General features: G+C 43.6%; 1 protein-coding gene across 4 annotated transcripts in view; it reads right to left on the bottom strand.

Moving 5' to 3' along the window:
• LOC111066512 (homeobox protein homothorax) overlaps positions 1-14,768 on the bottom strand; it is a 114,307-nt gene extending 99,539 nt beyond the window's left edge. For 3 of the 4 annotated variants that reach the window (XM_041591757.1, XM_022355199.2, XM_022355200.2), the window contains exons 1-3: positions 13,098-14,768; positions 4,028-4,308; positions 1,506-1,647 (exon numbers count right to left, since the gene is read on the bottom strand). In XM_041591757.1, coding sequence (XP_041447691.1) covers positions 1,506-1,647; positions 4,028-4,308; positions 13,098-13,112 — 438 coding nt within the window. In that variant the 5' untranslated portion in view covers positions 13,113-14,768. The remainder of the gene's footprint in view (positions 1-1,505; positions 1,648-4,027; positions 4,309-13,097) is intronic. The other variant, XM_022355202.2, reaches the window with a different exon arrangement.
• Between the last annotated feature and the right edge of the window lie 869 nt (positions 14,769-15,637).

Raw genomic sequence — 15,637 nt, 5'->3', positions numbered from 1 at the left:
CAAAGTGTTCAGTTCTGAACCGAAATGAAACCGAAATGAAATGAAATGCAAGCGACAACTTAGTTGTTGACGTTCAGTTTGGTGAATGATCAACAAACGGTGCCTGCAATCTGCTCTGATCTGAACACCCCAACAGGGTTTTGAACTTTGCCAAATGGGCAACGCAACGCAACTGCAGCTGAAGATCAGTTAAAGGTGGGATGGGTGATCAATCAATGAGCAAGGTGTGGAATAGAAATGATACGAAACCGAAACAGATACAGATGCAGAGATACGAACCGAAGTCTGCCAAAGGTTCGATGATCGGTTCGTGTTCTAGTTAGGCAGGGTTTTAATCTCTCACATTTATCTTCATGCGCTGATGTTGCCATATCTTTAAGAGATACTTTAAGAGACATTTCATTGACAAAAGTTCATCAAAATCTCGCCCCAGCACCAGACGGAAAGTGCCAAGAGATGCGCAGCAGCATCTTGATAAATGTCTCTCCCCGCGAAGATGGTGTTCGGGTGTTGTTCCTGTTGTTGGCTGGGTTTATTGCCCATAGCAGGGGCCTGTCAAAATTCCAAATGGACCATAAATAAAAACATCATTTTTATAATATTCAACTGGCCAGGGCGGAACCGCCTGAGGGGGCGTTGCTGTGGTGGTTGTTGCTTGGCATTGCCAAAAATGTCACAAACCGTAGAATGGAGCCATAAGTTTTGCTCACTTTTGGCATCATCATCAGCATCGGCGTCATCATCATCGTCTGCCTGGGACTCTCGTCTGGTTGTGTGCTTCTGTTCTCCTCCAAGGCGATCTTCAGTGCCTCATAAAAATAGCTGCCCCAAAGGGGAGCAGGATGCACATACAAGCACACACCAGAGCGAAAGACAAAACGACTTGCAACATTATAATTTGTATGTTAAAACATCGTAAATTACTTAAATGTCAGTGTGTGGCAGAATACTTTTCTCCACCGTCTTCTCTGTTTTTTTTTTTATGAACTCCAATAGTGGAGCGTGGACGGGGGAGGCTACAGGGAGGAAGTGTCAAGTGTGGGCAGCGCCAGGCTGGAGTCGCCTCGCATATTTGTGACATATGGCGGCAAGACATTGTCAGCGGAGACTGTAATTAAGTGCAGACTGCCCCGCTCATTGAAGATGGGACAAAGACAGCCCAGTCAGCCAGCCAGTCAGCCAGCTAGCGAGAGGAAGGAATCGATCCCAAGCAAAAACCAAAACCAAAACCGAACCGAAACCGAACCGAACTGAGCTGAAGCGATCCTCTCCGCTGGGTAACGTAATCCGATCATTTAGCGGCTTGCTTCGTTAAGTTCGTGTGCCGCGATTTAGTGCCACATGTGGGCCATGTGTTCCCACAGAGATTCCAGTATGCCTGCCTCTTGTACTCGTAGCAGGAGTGAGAGGAAGCGAGAGAGAGAGCAGATCTCCAATTACACGGAGAGATTGGGAGTGGGAGTGGGGGGTTTTTGAGGGTCAAAACTTGATCCATTATTTCTTACCTGTTTACTGAACATTGCAATATCCTCGTTAAACGATTCCGATGAACAAACATCGCCACCTTGCACCCCGGGCTCCCTCGGCGTACATGTGGCCAATTCGCATTTCTCGAATATGAGCGCCAATAGCGGGAATAGCGGATGTCTGTAACGAGAAAGAGAGAGAGAGTTTCCAAATGAAATATCAGTTAAGCAACAAATTTTTCAGGACAATTTCCTGTTCCGATCCTGCAAATGCAAATGAGCAGCCGCATGGGGAACAGCTGCTGCTGCCGCTGCTGCTGCCGCTCTATCTGCGAGTATATCTAAATAAATAATCCCCCCTGGGCCACTTGGACTCTTTATGCTGACGGATTAGTTCAACAACTCAACATGATTTGACCATTTTTTTTTTTTTCCAGGAGATGTATGCTAGTATTTCCCTTTCTTTTTCACTGTTTCTGCTTTTTTGTTCTCTTTTCCGTTCACGCTTAGAGACGCACAAATTGCACCTGAACAAAATTAGGCGGGGTTGGTCCCTGTCCCCTGTGCCTGTTCCTCTCCTGTACCTTCCCTTGACCGAAAAACCCATTAGATGGCACAAAAAGTGACCAGCCAGAGTCCAGAACCCCAGCCCAATACAGAACCCAGAGGGGGTGTGGACCTGCGCTTAACAAACTATTAATAAGACTCGGACTCGGACGCGGCCTCGGACTGTGTTCGTTCTGAACCTTTTACAGTTGAGTGCGTTTCCAGTTTAGGATCAGGAACAGAACGAAAAGTAAAACCCAGCAACAGAAACAGAAACTGAATTTCTGTGGCACTCATTTGCCATGACTAAGCAAAAGAGCAGCAGCTGAAGTTGTTCTGCGCACTCGGGGAAGGTGTTAAAAGAGAGTGTGTGTGTCCCTCTCTCTCTGTATGCGTTCCTTCTTTTTTCCCATAAAAATTAATTTAAATTTCATATACTCGTACACGAAAAAAGGTGCCAAAAAATAATAATAATCATAACAATGTTGTTGCTGCTGCACACAGGTGCCCAATGAAGTCATAATCATCATCATTCGGTTTAGGAGGGGGAACCTTTGTTTGGCCAGACACTCGAGACGGACGGCCGGACAGTCATCAAACAGTCATCAAACAGCTGATGGATGGGCCAAGTCATTCATGAAATTCTGTGTGTCTCTCCCTCTCACGACAAATATTTGCTTAAATAAACATAAAAAAAAAATGCAGCAGCAAAAAAGCAAAGAAGGTCGGCAACGATCGAAAGACAAACAAGCATTTCAGGCAGTCAGGCAGCTGGCAAAACAGTTGCAACACATGAAAATTGGCAGTCAGAGAGTCAGTCCAACAGGACACGCAATGACACAAGGGACTCATCGGAACGGCAGGCCCGGCCAAAGCCTTCGATCGTGTTAGAAAAAACGAAGAGAGCCATAAAAAAAAAAGAAAGATCAAACAAAAAAGAAACCACAATTTTGGCAAATTAACACCCAGGAACCGCAAAGGGAACGCAACCGCAACAACTGCAGCTCATTTTGGATGGATGGATGGTTGGACTGGTCTGGTCTGGGCTGGTCTGGAGTGACTCCCTAATGCCTAAGCACGTTCATGTTCCGTGTCCGTCACTAAACTCTTGCCACACCCCCACAGAGAGACAGAAAAGACAGAGTGGAGAATTGGAAAACAGACATTTTTGGTCGAGCCAAACCCATAATTTTGTATTTTGCGCAAAACGCACAAGGATCACGCCCATTTCTATAAAAAAAAGGATCGCTTGCCTCTCCCTACCTCTTCCATTTTGAGCAGAGTTACGCGTGCGTTAAAATGATGTCGACTCCCTCGCCGCGGTGTGAACAGGTGGCAGATTGGGTCGCAACCACTCGAACATGCCCAAAATTATTAATCAATTGGGAGGAGAACTCTTGATTGAATTGCGGTTTGGAAATTGATTGAGCGCTTGAAAATGGACCACTGATCAATATATGCGGCGTGGAAAACTAGCAGATGATAATTGAAAGTTTGCACTTAACATTTGGGATCGTTGATCGCCGATGGAAGATTCCCATATGAATGGAAACTTTTCTCAGTGAAATCATTGCTAAAATGCTGACTGCTGACTGTGAGCTGATCTCAAGTGAATATTGCAGTCCTTTTGCTAATCTAGAATTTATTTGTAGTTGGAAAATTGACATTAATCTCGGCGGATCTCTGTGAAACACCTTTGATGATTATTTGAGCTGGTGTTCCATTGAGTTAGCGAACGGATCTTTATGAATGTAATACAGTGATCATGATCTAAGTTCTATAGTGTGTATGTACTTTAAATTTTATTTGCGCAAGCTTGATAACACATGAAAAATGGGATCATCATTTAGTCAGCGATATGGAAATGTTTTTTCAAATTCCTCACTTAATCAATTTAATTTCTAATCAGTCTTAGATGACCCCCCTAACAAGGATTATCGTAGGCGATCATTTACAGCTCAAAAAAAATGAGCTGTGGGATTCTGTCTGGAATCTGCTGTGCGAGGGATACTTACTCATAAATCGCATCCTTATCACGTTTGTGTACTTCGGGTATTGCGCCCATTAGGTGATTACCAACCGGTGATACATGACTAGGTGTACCATGACCCCCGGCACCCGAATGGTAGCCGTGCATGCCGACTGTGGCCGCAGCCGCCGCGACATGCGTCATGTGCGGTGAGTGGTGCGAGGGGAGGCCTTGCAGGCCGGGCGGCCTATGTCCAGCATGTGGATCGTACATAGCCGCCGCCGCGGCACCGGAGTCCATGCCGTAGCCGTGCAGGCCATCGTCATACTGCAAAAACGGAGATAATACAGATTAGTTATTGACCAAAAGAGTAGTAGATGAATGGATGTTGAAGAAGTGTTGTTCCCAGCCAAACAAAAAAAAACCAAAACAGAAAAAATATATCTAAATATATGCATTTAAATATTTGGCTGTGGGCAAAGCTAAAGACACAGAAACAAAACACAAAAAAAAAGCGATTCGCTTTGACCTTGTGATTACTTTGCCGCCGCTTCGACATTATATGGATATATATACAAATATACCCACGTATAAACATATATATGCATATATATTTAGTTACCTTTACCTCGGTCTTTGCTCGTCTTTTCTTTCAACGTTTTTTGCATATTAATTAAGCGCCAAAAGCAGCCAACAGCCAACAGCAAAATGCCAACAACAAAGAGACAATTTTTAATGTTATCAGTTAATCTCTCTATACGTATGTATGTACCTATGTATGTATGTGTGTATGGTTGTGTGTGATTGTTCTCTATCTCTGTCTAAAGTTGTACAACATTTTTTGGATCCGCGCAATTGCAAACTGGTTTGTGTGCAACGGGCAACAACAGTACGTACTCGCAATACACACTACAAACAGAAACCGAGAACTTATTGTGCTGATACCCTATGCAGAGCAGAGGGTGTACTCCAGTGTTTGGTGAGCAGTTTGGCACTCAGCGAGGGATGCATCAGCCATCAGAATATCAATAGAAGCATGCAGATAATCCAATCAAACATTTGTAATTAGAATCAAGGCTGTGTCTTTATCCCTTAACCATTCATCCAGCAGTGTATCTGTGGTTTCGGCCTTGCTTGTGGCTGTCATTTAACCAAAGTTCAACTGCTGCTGATGCCTCTGATTCTTTTTCGTTGGCTGTAGTGTATGTATGTGTGTTTTTGTCAGATTTTTATCATTTGTACTCAAGTGGCGTCCGTCGCCTGAGAAGCTTCTCTGCTGCTCTTCACACTGCATAATTTGAGGCAAGTTTGCTTGGTGAGAGAGAGAGACAGAGAGAGAGGGAGAAAGAGAGGCCGAAGAAGTTGACAAAAAGATTTTTGTGCAGCGACAAGAAATGATGGTGGGCCTGTTGCCCCCTTCCCACTCCGCCCCGTCTTCACACACATGAAAAGTCTCGCCAGCAAGTTGGAGTTTTTTTTGTGTTGTTATCAGCCTGGAAAAATCTTTGACACTAAATGAGCAATTGACTTGAGCTGAAGTTGAAGAGAAGAGATGGCGGGTGAAGAGCGGCGGAGCTGCAAAAGACAGACAGGGAGCCACACTTGACTGAAGATTTTGAGCGAAATGTCAAGGATTTGCACCTGGAAGCCAGAGCCAATGATATATGTACGAGTATCTGTATCTGCTGCTGTGCATCTGTATCTATACTTTGAAATAGTGCAACTGGCTCATAAAGCAGCTGCCTCCGTTTGCTGCAGTCGCGCAGTGGCAGTGGCAGTGCCACCTGCAGCAAGCCCCGAGTTGACTTCAATTCGATTGTCAACCTTTTGCAACGTTTTGTTTTCGCTCTGGCAATCCTTTAGATACACACAAAAGATTAGTCTACTGAGGAGGCAGAGCAGTCGTGCAATGCTGCTGCTGCTGCTGCCGTTTGGCGTTGGTGTTGGCCTCAGAGCCTGAGCCTGAGTCTGAGCCTTAGCCAGAGCCAGAGAGCGGGCGTATGCAAGATACAAGCCCATAGATACAGCCGCACAGGCCGAGCGGCCGGGTTAGTTCAGCTCAGATCAGCCGGGGTTCGAGTCGAGTCGACTCCAATCCAATCCACTCTCCACTCCACTCCGCTCCGCTCGCTACGGTTCGGCTTGGTTCGGTTCGGTTCATGGCAGTTAAACTATAAAGTTGTTATGCTAATTTTAGTGTTGGTGGCAACCGTACGTTGTCGCTGCTTTTTTTTCTGCTGCCATTCGAAATGAGGAAATTGTGGAGCAAAAGCCGTGCCAACAAAGAGATCTTGAAAATTACCACAATTTGTACTTGTACATAAGTAATGTGGGAATTTGAGTAACAGAGAAGATATACCACATACATATAGTAGTAGAGGGAGAGAGACAGAGACAGAGTGAGAGAGCGGAGAAGGTTTCTCTTTCTCTCGTTTTGTAGCCGAAACAAAAACCCCGGCACCAGACACACCAAACAAAAGAAGAGTAAAAATCGAACAGGCAAATACACTTAGCCCCCTCTGGGCCCATCCTAACCATTTGGGCCAGCTTTGATTGATGATCTCTTTCGGCTCAGACCTCAGACCCTATTTCGCTCCCCTCCCCTCCCCACCCTTCCCACCCTCCAGCTCTCACTCGCTGTCTTTCCCTGGCTGTTGTTTAGTGACCAAGCCATTGACCTTGTTGAATGGCGGCTCTGGTGGAAAGCTCTGCAACTGACAGCGGGGAAAATGTGGGGGCAGGCCACACTGAACGATGAAACGATTGTACGAGTGTATGTGTGTGTGTGTGTGTTTGTATGTTTGGATATTGATCCACCCAGAAACCAACCACTGAAAAGCCAACTGTAAACAGTCGTCGAGAGCCGCGCCGTCCGAGGAGGCCGGCATTTCATTCTGGTCTGATTTTGACAAGTTCAGCGTCGAAAATCCTTCAAAAATTTATGACGCCCCCTGGCCACACACACATTGACGGGATGAGAGGGACAGAGCAGAGGCAGTGGCAGTGGCCGCCCCCAACCCGACTGTCAGTGACAGGCGCTGAAGGAGCTGTGCGGCGCAGAGTTTTTCGGTAACCAGGCACAGGCACAGTCGGGGGGCAGTTGCTAGTGCCGGGGCTCTTGTCCTACTTGCTGCTGCCTCTGTCTGTCGCTGTGTTTGTATCTGTGTGTGTGTGTGTGTGCTTTTGTCGTGTTTGCGCGACATTAAGTCATACATACCCGAAAAAGCCTACTGCACCCACTGGCGGCCGGCCCCCTGCCCGCACAGGCACAACAACTCAATTGAAGCAAAAACCTTTAATGTTCAACAGAAATATGTATTTTGGCTTTAAGTTTGTGCCACAATAGTGGGAGCAAGGCAGGAAGGGGTTCCAAATGCGGGTCTGTGTGTGTGCAACAAAATGTTGCGTGAACTTGAAACCGAAAACGTTGCACGGCACATAGGCTAAAATAGAAACACAAACACAAACACACAAACAGCAACAGCAAGGACATTTAGTGGGTGAGGGAAAAGAGAGGAGTGGTGCAGCAAAGGGGAGTGGTGCCATGTGGCAGATAGGGTTAGAGAGAGGGCTGGAGACCGGGGGGGCCACCTTTATCTAAGGGGATGCCCGAAACTGACCAAAAGCCAGACACCAGGCGGGCAGGGCGTAGGGCGGCGTAGAGGTAGCAGGCGGAAACAGGAGAGTTATGAGTGCAAAAATGCAGGCATGCGAGAGAAACATAGTAGAGCCACCTCTCGCTCTCTCAGGCCTGTGTGTGTGTGCGTGTGTGTACGTTTTGGGCAAAATGGTGACAATGGCCGCCATTTTACATAGTCATGGTCGTAGTCGGAGCAGCAACAAAACCCCCAGCCCCACACAACACCCCACACAGAAAGCCTCAATATGTTTGGTGTTCGCTGCCGAAACTCCATTTCTATATCGATTTCTTGGCCTTCTTTCTCCACAACACTTTTGCTTTTCCTATTTTTTGTTGCTTTTGTTTTTGTTGTATTTCCATTTCATTTACGCCACCAACAAACCAACAAAAAAAAAAGGGTGGTAGGGACCAGGGAGCTGGGGCATATTGAAACCCGCAACATTCTTAATTGCGATGGCGCGGCCAAAGGCCTAATCAAAATTAATTGTTTATCATGTTATATTTGAATTTCTTTCCATTTCTTTGTATTTCTCTATAATTCTTTTTTCGGTCTGTTGTTGTCTTTCTTGACTTTTGCTTAATTAGCAGACGAGCCGCAGTCCCCAGTCCACAGTCCCCAGTCCGTGGTTGTTGGTTGTAGGTGTGTCCGTCGTCCCAATCCAATCCCTCCCGATACCCGTCTATCTGCTGTCCCGCCCAGTTTTGTTTCTGTTTTTGGGCCGCCTCAAAAGTTTTATTTGGTGTTAGACAATTAATTTTTGTTGCGTGTCTGGGTGTTATTTTAATTTACTTCCAACCAACATTTCGAACGCAACACGCTCTCTGTCCCATAGTTTTTCTGCTGTGTTTTTATTATAAACTTTTATTGCTTCTAATAACAATATTATCCAGCAGGCGGACATCAAACGTTGTGGGGGTTTGAGCGGTTTGTCAACGGCCCAAAACGTGCGCTAATTTTTTGGTTCCTTCCTCCCAAAAATTTATGTCTAAAAACAAATACTTAACGCAAAAAAAAATACGCAGATATATGTATATAAATAAATATAAAGCACAAAAATTAGATGCTCGGTAGCCAAATTGGAAGAGACCAATGGCAGAATGGTAGAACAAAAAAAAAAATGCAAATAAATGTATTCTTTGACGTTTCCACATTTATCAAAAATCAACAAAACATGACGTCAGTCTGCGGCATTTATTAAATTAAAATGAGCCCCAAACTGGCAGATGATTAACAAAAAACCAACAAACACAACAGCAGCAGCAGCAGCAGCGACAGCGGCATTTGTCCAAAAAGGTAAATTAAAATTTCGTGTTCAGAAAAACAAGAAACAAAATTCGATTCAAAAAAATATTGACAGAAACTGAATTTCTTGTTAGAAACAGAAATTAAGCAGAGAACAATTTTTGGAATAAACTGTCAAGGAAATATTTAAAATTAGAGAGGAAAATGTATTTAAAAAATGCAGGATATTTTGAAATTTGCATAGGCAAAGGAATTCGAATATTGTTTAGTTCAAAACAGCTTTGAATATTGTGAAAATAGAAGCAAACATTGCATACAAATTTTGAAAATGTTTTTGACAGATAAAAGTAGAGAGATGGAAGTAAAAAATATAATATAAAGTGGCTTTACACGGAATTTCCTAGAATAATAAATTGATGTCTTAGGAATCGCTATGCCATCAAAAACCCACCCAAGCAGCAATCTTTCTTAGCTATCTAATTAAATAGCCAAGTCTCGAGGACCTCTGAAACCTCCCAAAAACAAAAGCACTTTCTTTCTACCATTTAGAGCTACAGCGAAAACCCAAACAAAAATCTCTTGGAGTTTTTGGCATTCGCAGCGTCTCCTGGCTGGGGCCAAAACAAAAAGTTACTCAAAAATACGAAAATAAATTGCGTGCTGATGGCTCATTTAATTTAATGAGCGGCGTGTAACTTGTCTAAATGATTTTTCCTCTACTTTAAAGCAGTTTTTTTTTTCTATTAATTTTTCAGAGTTTTTGTTGTTTGGCGCTGGCCGCGCATGGAGGGCCTGGCCTGGCCTCTTTCATAGATGGATCGGATCTCCACGAAAGAGTTTTCTACAAAAATGTAATTTAGTTTTACTTGAAAATTAGCGAAACACTTTGACTTAATGTCAGAGGGAAATTACACACACACACAGCACACAAAAGGAAGGGAGAAGGAGAGCAGAGAAGAAACAGATTATTTAAAATACTTTATAAGACGATTTAGGCGTAAATGTAAAAAGAAATGAAACTAATGAAAACACTTCCAACGGCAGCCAGCAGCAGCAGCAGAAACAGCAGAGGAGGCAGGCAACATACTGTTGCGACCTCGTCAAACTTGGCAACTATGTGTACCTACAGCAACAGCAACAACAACAACTACAACACGAGCAACAACCAGAGCAACAACCACAACAAACAGAGCACCAACAGGCACCAACGCCGACCCAAGAACGAGGCACGCAATTTGATCATTAAACATGAAGCTCTTTAGCACACGAAAAACAACATCGACAAGAGAAAGAGACAGCGACAAAGATGGAGCAAGAGAAAGAGAGAGAGCGAGCGAGCTACAGTGGAGGAGCAGCTCATGTGGATAGGCCCCATATAGAGCCTGGCAAAAATATGCATATGTAATTTGTTTATAAATATTCCTCGCAGCCTGCTTCCTGCTCTTCTCTGAAATAATTCGCTGGCCTGAGAGAATTCCCAACTTTCGTTGAGGAACCGAACTAAACCGAGATACATATAACTGATAGCCGGGCCCAGGCCCAGTCCCAGCTATAACTGATCAAAAGATACAACGGAGAAACTCTCTTCTGGAGCCACCATGACTCACGGGGAAGCTGAGAGTCGCAAGAATTTCTCACTTAATTAGAAAAGAATTTCCAGCGAAGGTTAACCATCTCCGGGAGATGTAACAGAGATAGAGAAATCAGTGGGGGGAATATTACTAATGAAAAAAGCCACAAATTTGCAAAATATTTCACATGGAACTTCACTTTCGGCTTAAAGGTGGGAAAAATATAAACATAAAAATAATAAATGATTCTATTAACTAGAAACATGAAGGAGATGAAGGAAAGAGTGCTTTCAATATCTCAAAATATTATTTTGCATTCGCATTAAATCCCCAATCTTTCAATCAACTTTTCGCCGAGTGTGTTCGGCAAAAATCTAACAAGTAACGGCCTCACGTTGCACATCGAATGGCATTTGCAGCAGCATGCCCCGCGATTTATCCGCTCGCTCGCGCGCTCTCCCCAACCAATTCCTTTCTATTTTGATTTTATTTCTGCAAAAAGAAATAGAGGCAAAGCAATCACAGAACGAACAAACACACAGCGAGAACGAGGGAAACACACACTAGACGAATTATATTTTATGCCACAAATTACGCTGCGGTTAACCTTTAAATTAAAATAACACCAAAACAATTTTTGTGGTGCATTTTGCAGGCGTTTGAAATGGCACGGAAGAGGCAGGGACAGTGGCACTGGGAGTGCCAGTGCCAGGGACGGGGTGCCGAGGAGGTGCTTGTGGCAGCTGCACATTGCACATTTTTATACAAATTGCAATTGCACATTTTTTTGCTGGCTCTCTATCCTCTCTCTCTCTCTGCTTTTGTAAAGGCATAAAATAATCAAATTAAATATATATAAAAATACATTTGTGAAAAAAAAGAGCGCTTCCCGCCATTTTCCGGCACGCACAAATGTCCAAAAATTATAGTAGAGTCATGGAAAATTATAAAAATAAAATTGTAAATAATAAAACCGCAAAAAGAGAGCGGGAAAGCGAAAGAGAGAAAGAGAGAGAGATTGAATGAATGTCTGCCGCGGCCTCAGCCTCTTTTCGCTCATGTGCAATAAAATTATATGCATCAAATGCACACAGAAACAGATACAGACACTCTGACACTCTGGCACACAGATGCAGATACAGATACAGCCACGGACACACAGTGGAACCCGTATGTATATTGTGCCCAGAGTCGAAAAATTCATTTGATGGAATTGAAATGGCGCGATTCGGCCAAAGAGCCGCAGGAGAATAGCGAATACAGACAACGGGCAGCCGGGAAAAAAGAGGGAGGGGGACAGGAACTGGTACTGGGACTGGGACAGAATCGTGTATTAAACCACAAGCGTAAATTTATTCGCCAGTAACAGCAGCACCAACAACACACATATAAAAATCACCACACAACATTCCCGCGGGCATTTTCACATTTTTCGTTTTGTATATTTCATTTGGATTTTTGTTGTTGTTGTCTTTTAATGCTCCCAAAGAGCTCGGCCTACCTATGGCCAGTCATAATTCACTCTCCACATACACGCATACGCATATAGACACAAATGTAGATGTTAATTGCTAACACACACACACATATCGAGAGTCTTTGCTCCGTTTAATAAAAATCAAGTTCACTTCGCAGGTCCATGTTAATCAATTGATAAAGTCGAAAGCAACAAACCAACAAACCAAAAAAAAAAATAGTAAAGAGGCAACTCTAACTGCGATTTTGGTCACCTGATTAGCATATTATTTATGATCCATATGAGTGGTAAAACATAAACGGTTCACCATATTTTACCATATAAAGCATATAGAATTGTGGAAGAGGGTAATGAAGCACTGATCCCAAAGGCACTCGTTATTTCTCAGATATTCAAATTATCGTGGAATTATCGCTTGTCTATCTTTTCAGTATTATTAATAGGAAATGTATACATATAAGATTCATAATAAATATGATCTTGTATGCTAGAAATCTTTTAATGACAATACGATTAAGTGCCAGAAAATGTTTAAGAATTGGACAATGGCCCATAAACCTCCAAAGGGCATCTAACGAAATCAACTGGGAAACGGCTAAAGACTCTTAGGAATTTCCATAGCTATCATGAGAGGTTGAAGTTAATCCGTCGTAGTTTTTACAGACTTCTATGGATATGTTACACAGCTGTTTGAAGATAATCCAAGATGTTTGGATGATTCCTAATTGTTCGAATGGCTTCTTGAAATTAATTTTCACTGATTTTATAATATCTTGGTCATTCTATAATCCAACAGAATACCAAATATCGGCAGGGCACAACACAAATTTAACTAAATAATTCCATAAACTTGTATGAGAAAGTGACCCGCATAAATCATATTTGAGAGAGAGACTCTGCTATGAGAGCCCCCCGCACACACACGCAATTCAAATTGAACTCGATTAATGTTGCTCCACGATTGAAAATTCACTATTGATACGAGCATAGAGACTTTAAGATGTGTCAGAGAACTTGCTGCCACACTTTGCTGATAACTGTTTGTGCCGACGGCATTTGATTTGAACCAAAAAACAAAAGATGTGCGATATCCGACGGTGCCGTCGCTTATTTGGCTGGGGAGTAACAACACTTCTGGGGATAGCCCTAGATAATTTTAGGGGAACATTTTTTGATGGTACTTACCCTGGGCTGAGCCATTAATGCTCTGGGAGCGACGTCTAACCCGATTTGTGCCACTTTTGGTGTAGAGAAGACTGTGGGGCGACGCAACACACAATTCGACGGCGGGGCCCGCGTCCCTTGTGTCTGCTCCTCGCTGTGGTTGCGGTCGGTTTTCTTCCAGTTGTTGTGGCTCCTCGGTGCTACGGGCTCTTATTCTGGCAGATCTGTTTTTTTTTTTTTTTTGGGGACCTCCTGCTTTGACGGGGAGGATTGGGGTCTCTGGAAATTCTTTTTCTGTTTTTCCCACTCAAAAATAGTGTTACCGGGGGAAAATCACGTTGTTTTTCCGGCTTTTCTTTTTAGGGGATTTATGCTTTTGCTTTTTGCTTTTATTTTGTTTTATTATTTTTGCACTCTTTTACAATATACTTCTTCTACTTCTGCTTTTCTCTTTTATTCATTTCTTTTAACACAGGCACATTTGTTAAGATTTATTTTATGTATTATTATTACGTTATTTTTTGTTGCTTGTATACTTGTTGTTGTTGTTGTTGTTGTTGTTACGCGCGCGTTGTTGTTTTTGTTGTTAAGCGGGGAGATCTCTTAAGAACTTTTTCTTTATCTTTTTTTTTCGATTGAGTTAAGTGTTCTTTTTTTGTGTGTTTAGTTGTATTTACATATAATAATGTTTTGGTTTATAAAAATCGTATACAATTTGTTGTTGCTTTTGTTGTAGTTGTAGTTGTTGTTTTTGTTCTTAGTATACTGCTGTATTGTTGTGGCTGTTGTTGCCACATAATTTTGCAATTTGTTTTTGTTGTCTTGCAGTTGTCTGTAGTTGTCATAAATCCATGGCTCAACTACAGTACAGCTTCCTCTTCGATCGATCCTATTCTATTCGGTTTGATCTTTCTTGCAGATTTTCAGATTGATTTCCTTTTCCGCTTTCCGTTTTGCTTAGGGTTTTAGTTGTTGTTGTTGTTGTCGTATACTCTTTTTGCTTTTCGTATAATATGCGCACTATTTATCACAGCTGCTTCTACATACTATATATGTAACTAGATCCTGAACCAAAATGAAAACGCAAAAAACTTTAGTTGTTGTCGTCGTCGTCGTTGCTGGGTAAAAAAGTCTTTTACGATTTAGCGACGGCACAACACAACGTACATAAGTAGGTAGGTGTTTGCTCTTCTCTTGTGGGTGGTTCGAAAGAGAGAGAGAGGGGCGACAGCTACGGACAGGGGATCGTCGGGATCCCCTCTGCAACAGGAACGTACCCGTTGAAACACGCGCTCTACCCTTGACGGTTCATTTAGTTGATTTTGTTTCGATGGATGCGATGCGATGCAACTGCTGGTGAGGTGGTATATACCGTTAAAACGAAACCGAACGCGGGAACCCGATCCGTTGCGCGCGCGATTTTTGTTGGCGATTTCTTCGATGAAAATTTATGCGTTTTTTATCCTCTTATTTTTTTCTCGCTGAGTTCTTGTATTTTCTGTTGCTGTGCGGCGGCAATAATAATACGAATAATAAAAGTGGCGCTCCGCGGTTGGCAATAATAATAATAGAATAGTAATAATAATAATTCTTTGCTCCCAACGACCAACGAGACTTCGCTACTCGCTTCGCACACGACACAACACAGAGGAGGCACAACACAACACGTCGGCCCGAAAGCAAAAGATACACTGTCATTGTCAATCATTCGCCGTGGTGCCGGTCGTTTTCGGAGAGTGTTGGTCTGAGCAAGAGAGAGAGGGAAGTCCCACACACACACACACACTCGCACGGGAACACGGGCACACACGGACACGGCGACGCAACAATTGTGCCATTAAAATAAAGTAGCAGTGCAAGCGGGATGGCCATACAGCACTCGCGTTGCCACTTCTGGTTCCACTGTCTGTGTGTGTGTGTGCGGCGAAGAGAGCGCATGCGCCTGATCGCACGATGACTGATTTGTTAGTACGCCTTTTCTGTCATACAGCAACTTGTCCCAGAGTCGAGTCTCTCTGCTCTCTCTCGCCTTGCCGTTTTTTGACTCTTTTTGCGCAATGTTTTCGCTTCGTTTTCTCTGTTTCTGTTTCTGCTTGTGCTTCTGCCCTGCCTCTGTCGTCGTGCGTTCGTACGTTCGTACGTTCGTTTGAAATTTATTTGGCTTTGGCCAAAAGGAGACGGCTTATAGGTTTTTGGCTCTCTGCTTCTGCTGCTGCTGTCGCTGTCGCTGCCTGCGCTGCCACTGCCGTTGTTGCTGCTGTTGCTGTTGCTGTTAGCGTTTCTCTGGTGCGTGCGTTGAAAATCAGCAAAAACCAATCCCATTTGTTATTTTCGCTTGAGTGAGTGGCAGTTTGCATCAGTTTTGCCATTCAGTCTTGTGCGCTCTCAGTGCCCGCCCCACCTGTGCTGCTATGTGCTGCTGCTGCTGCCGTGGCTGCCACCAGAGGGGTGGGTGGGAGTTCCCAGTCCCAGTCCGAGCACGAGACCGAGTCCAAGTCAAAGTCTCGTTGAGTGCTTTCAGGTGTTTCTCCAGACGCTGTCCGTCAGTCAGCTTTCGCTCA

This window comes from Drosophila obscura, unplaced genomic scaffold (genome assembly GCF_018151105.1).
Source record: "Drosophila obscura isolate BZ-5 IFL unplaced genomic scaffold, ASM1815110v1 contig_150, whole genome shotgun sequence".
Taxonomy (NCBI): domain Eukaryota; kingdom Metazoa; phylum Arthropoda; class Insecta; order Diptera; family Drosophilidae; genus Drosophila; species Drosophila obscura.
Note: the sequence above shows the minus strand (reverse complement) of the source record. Positions and strands in the feature narration are given on the sequence as shown.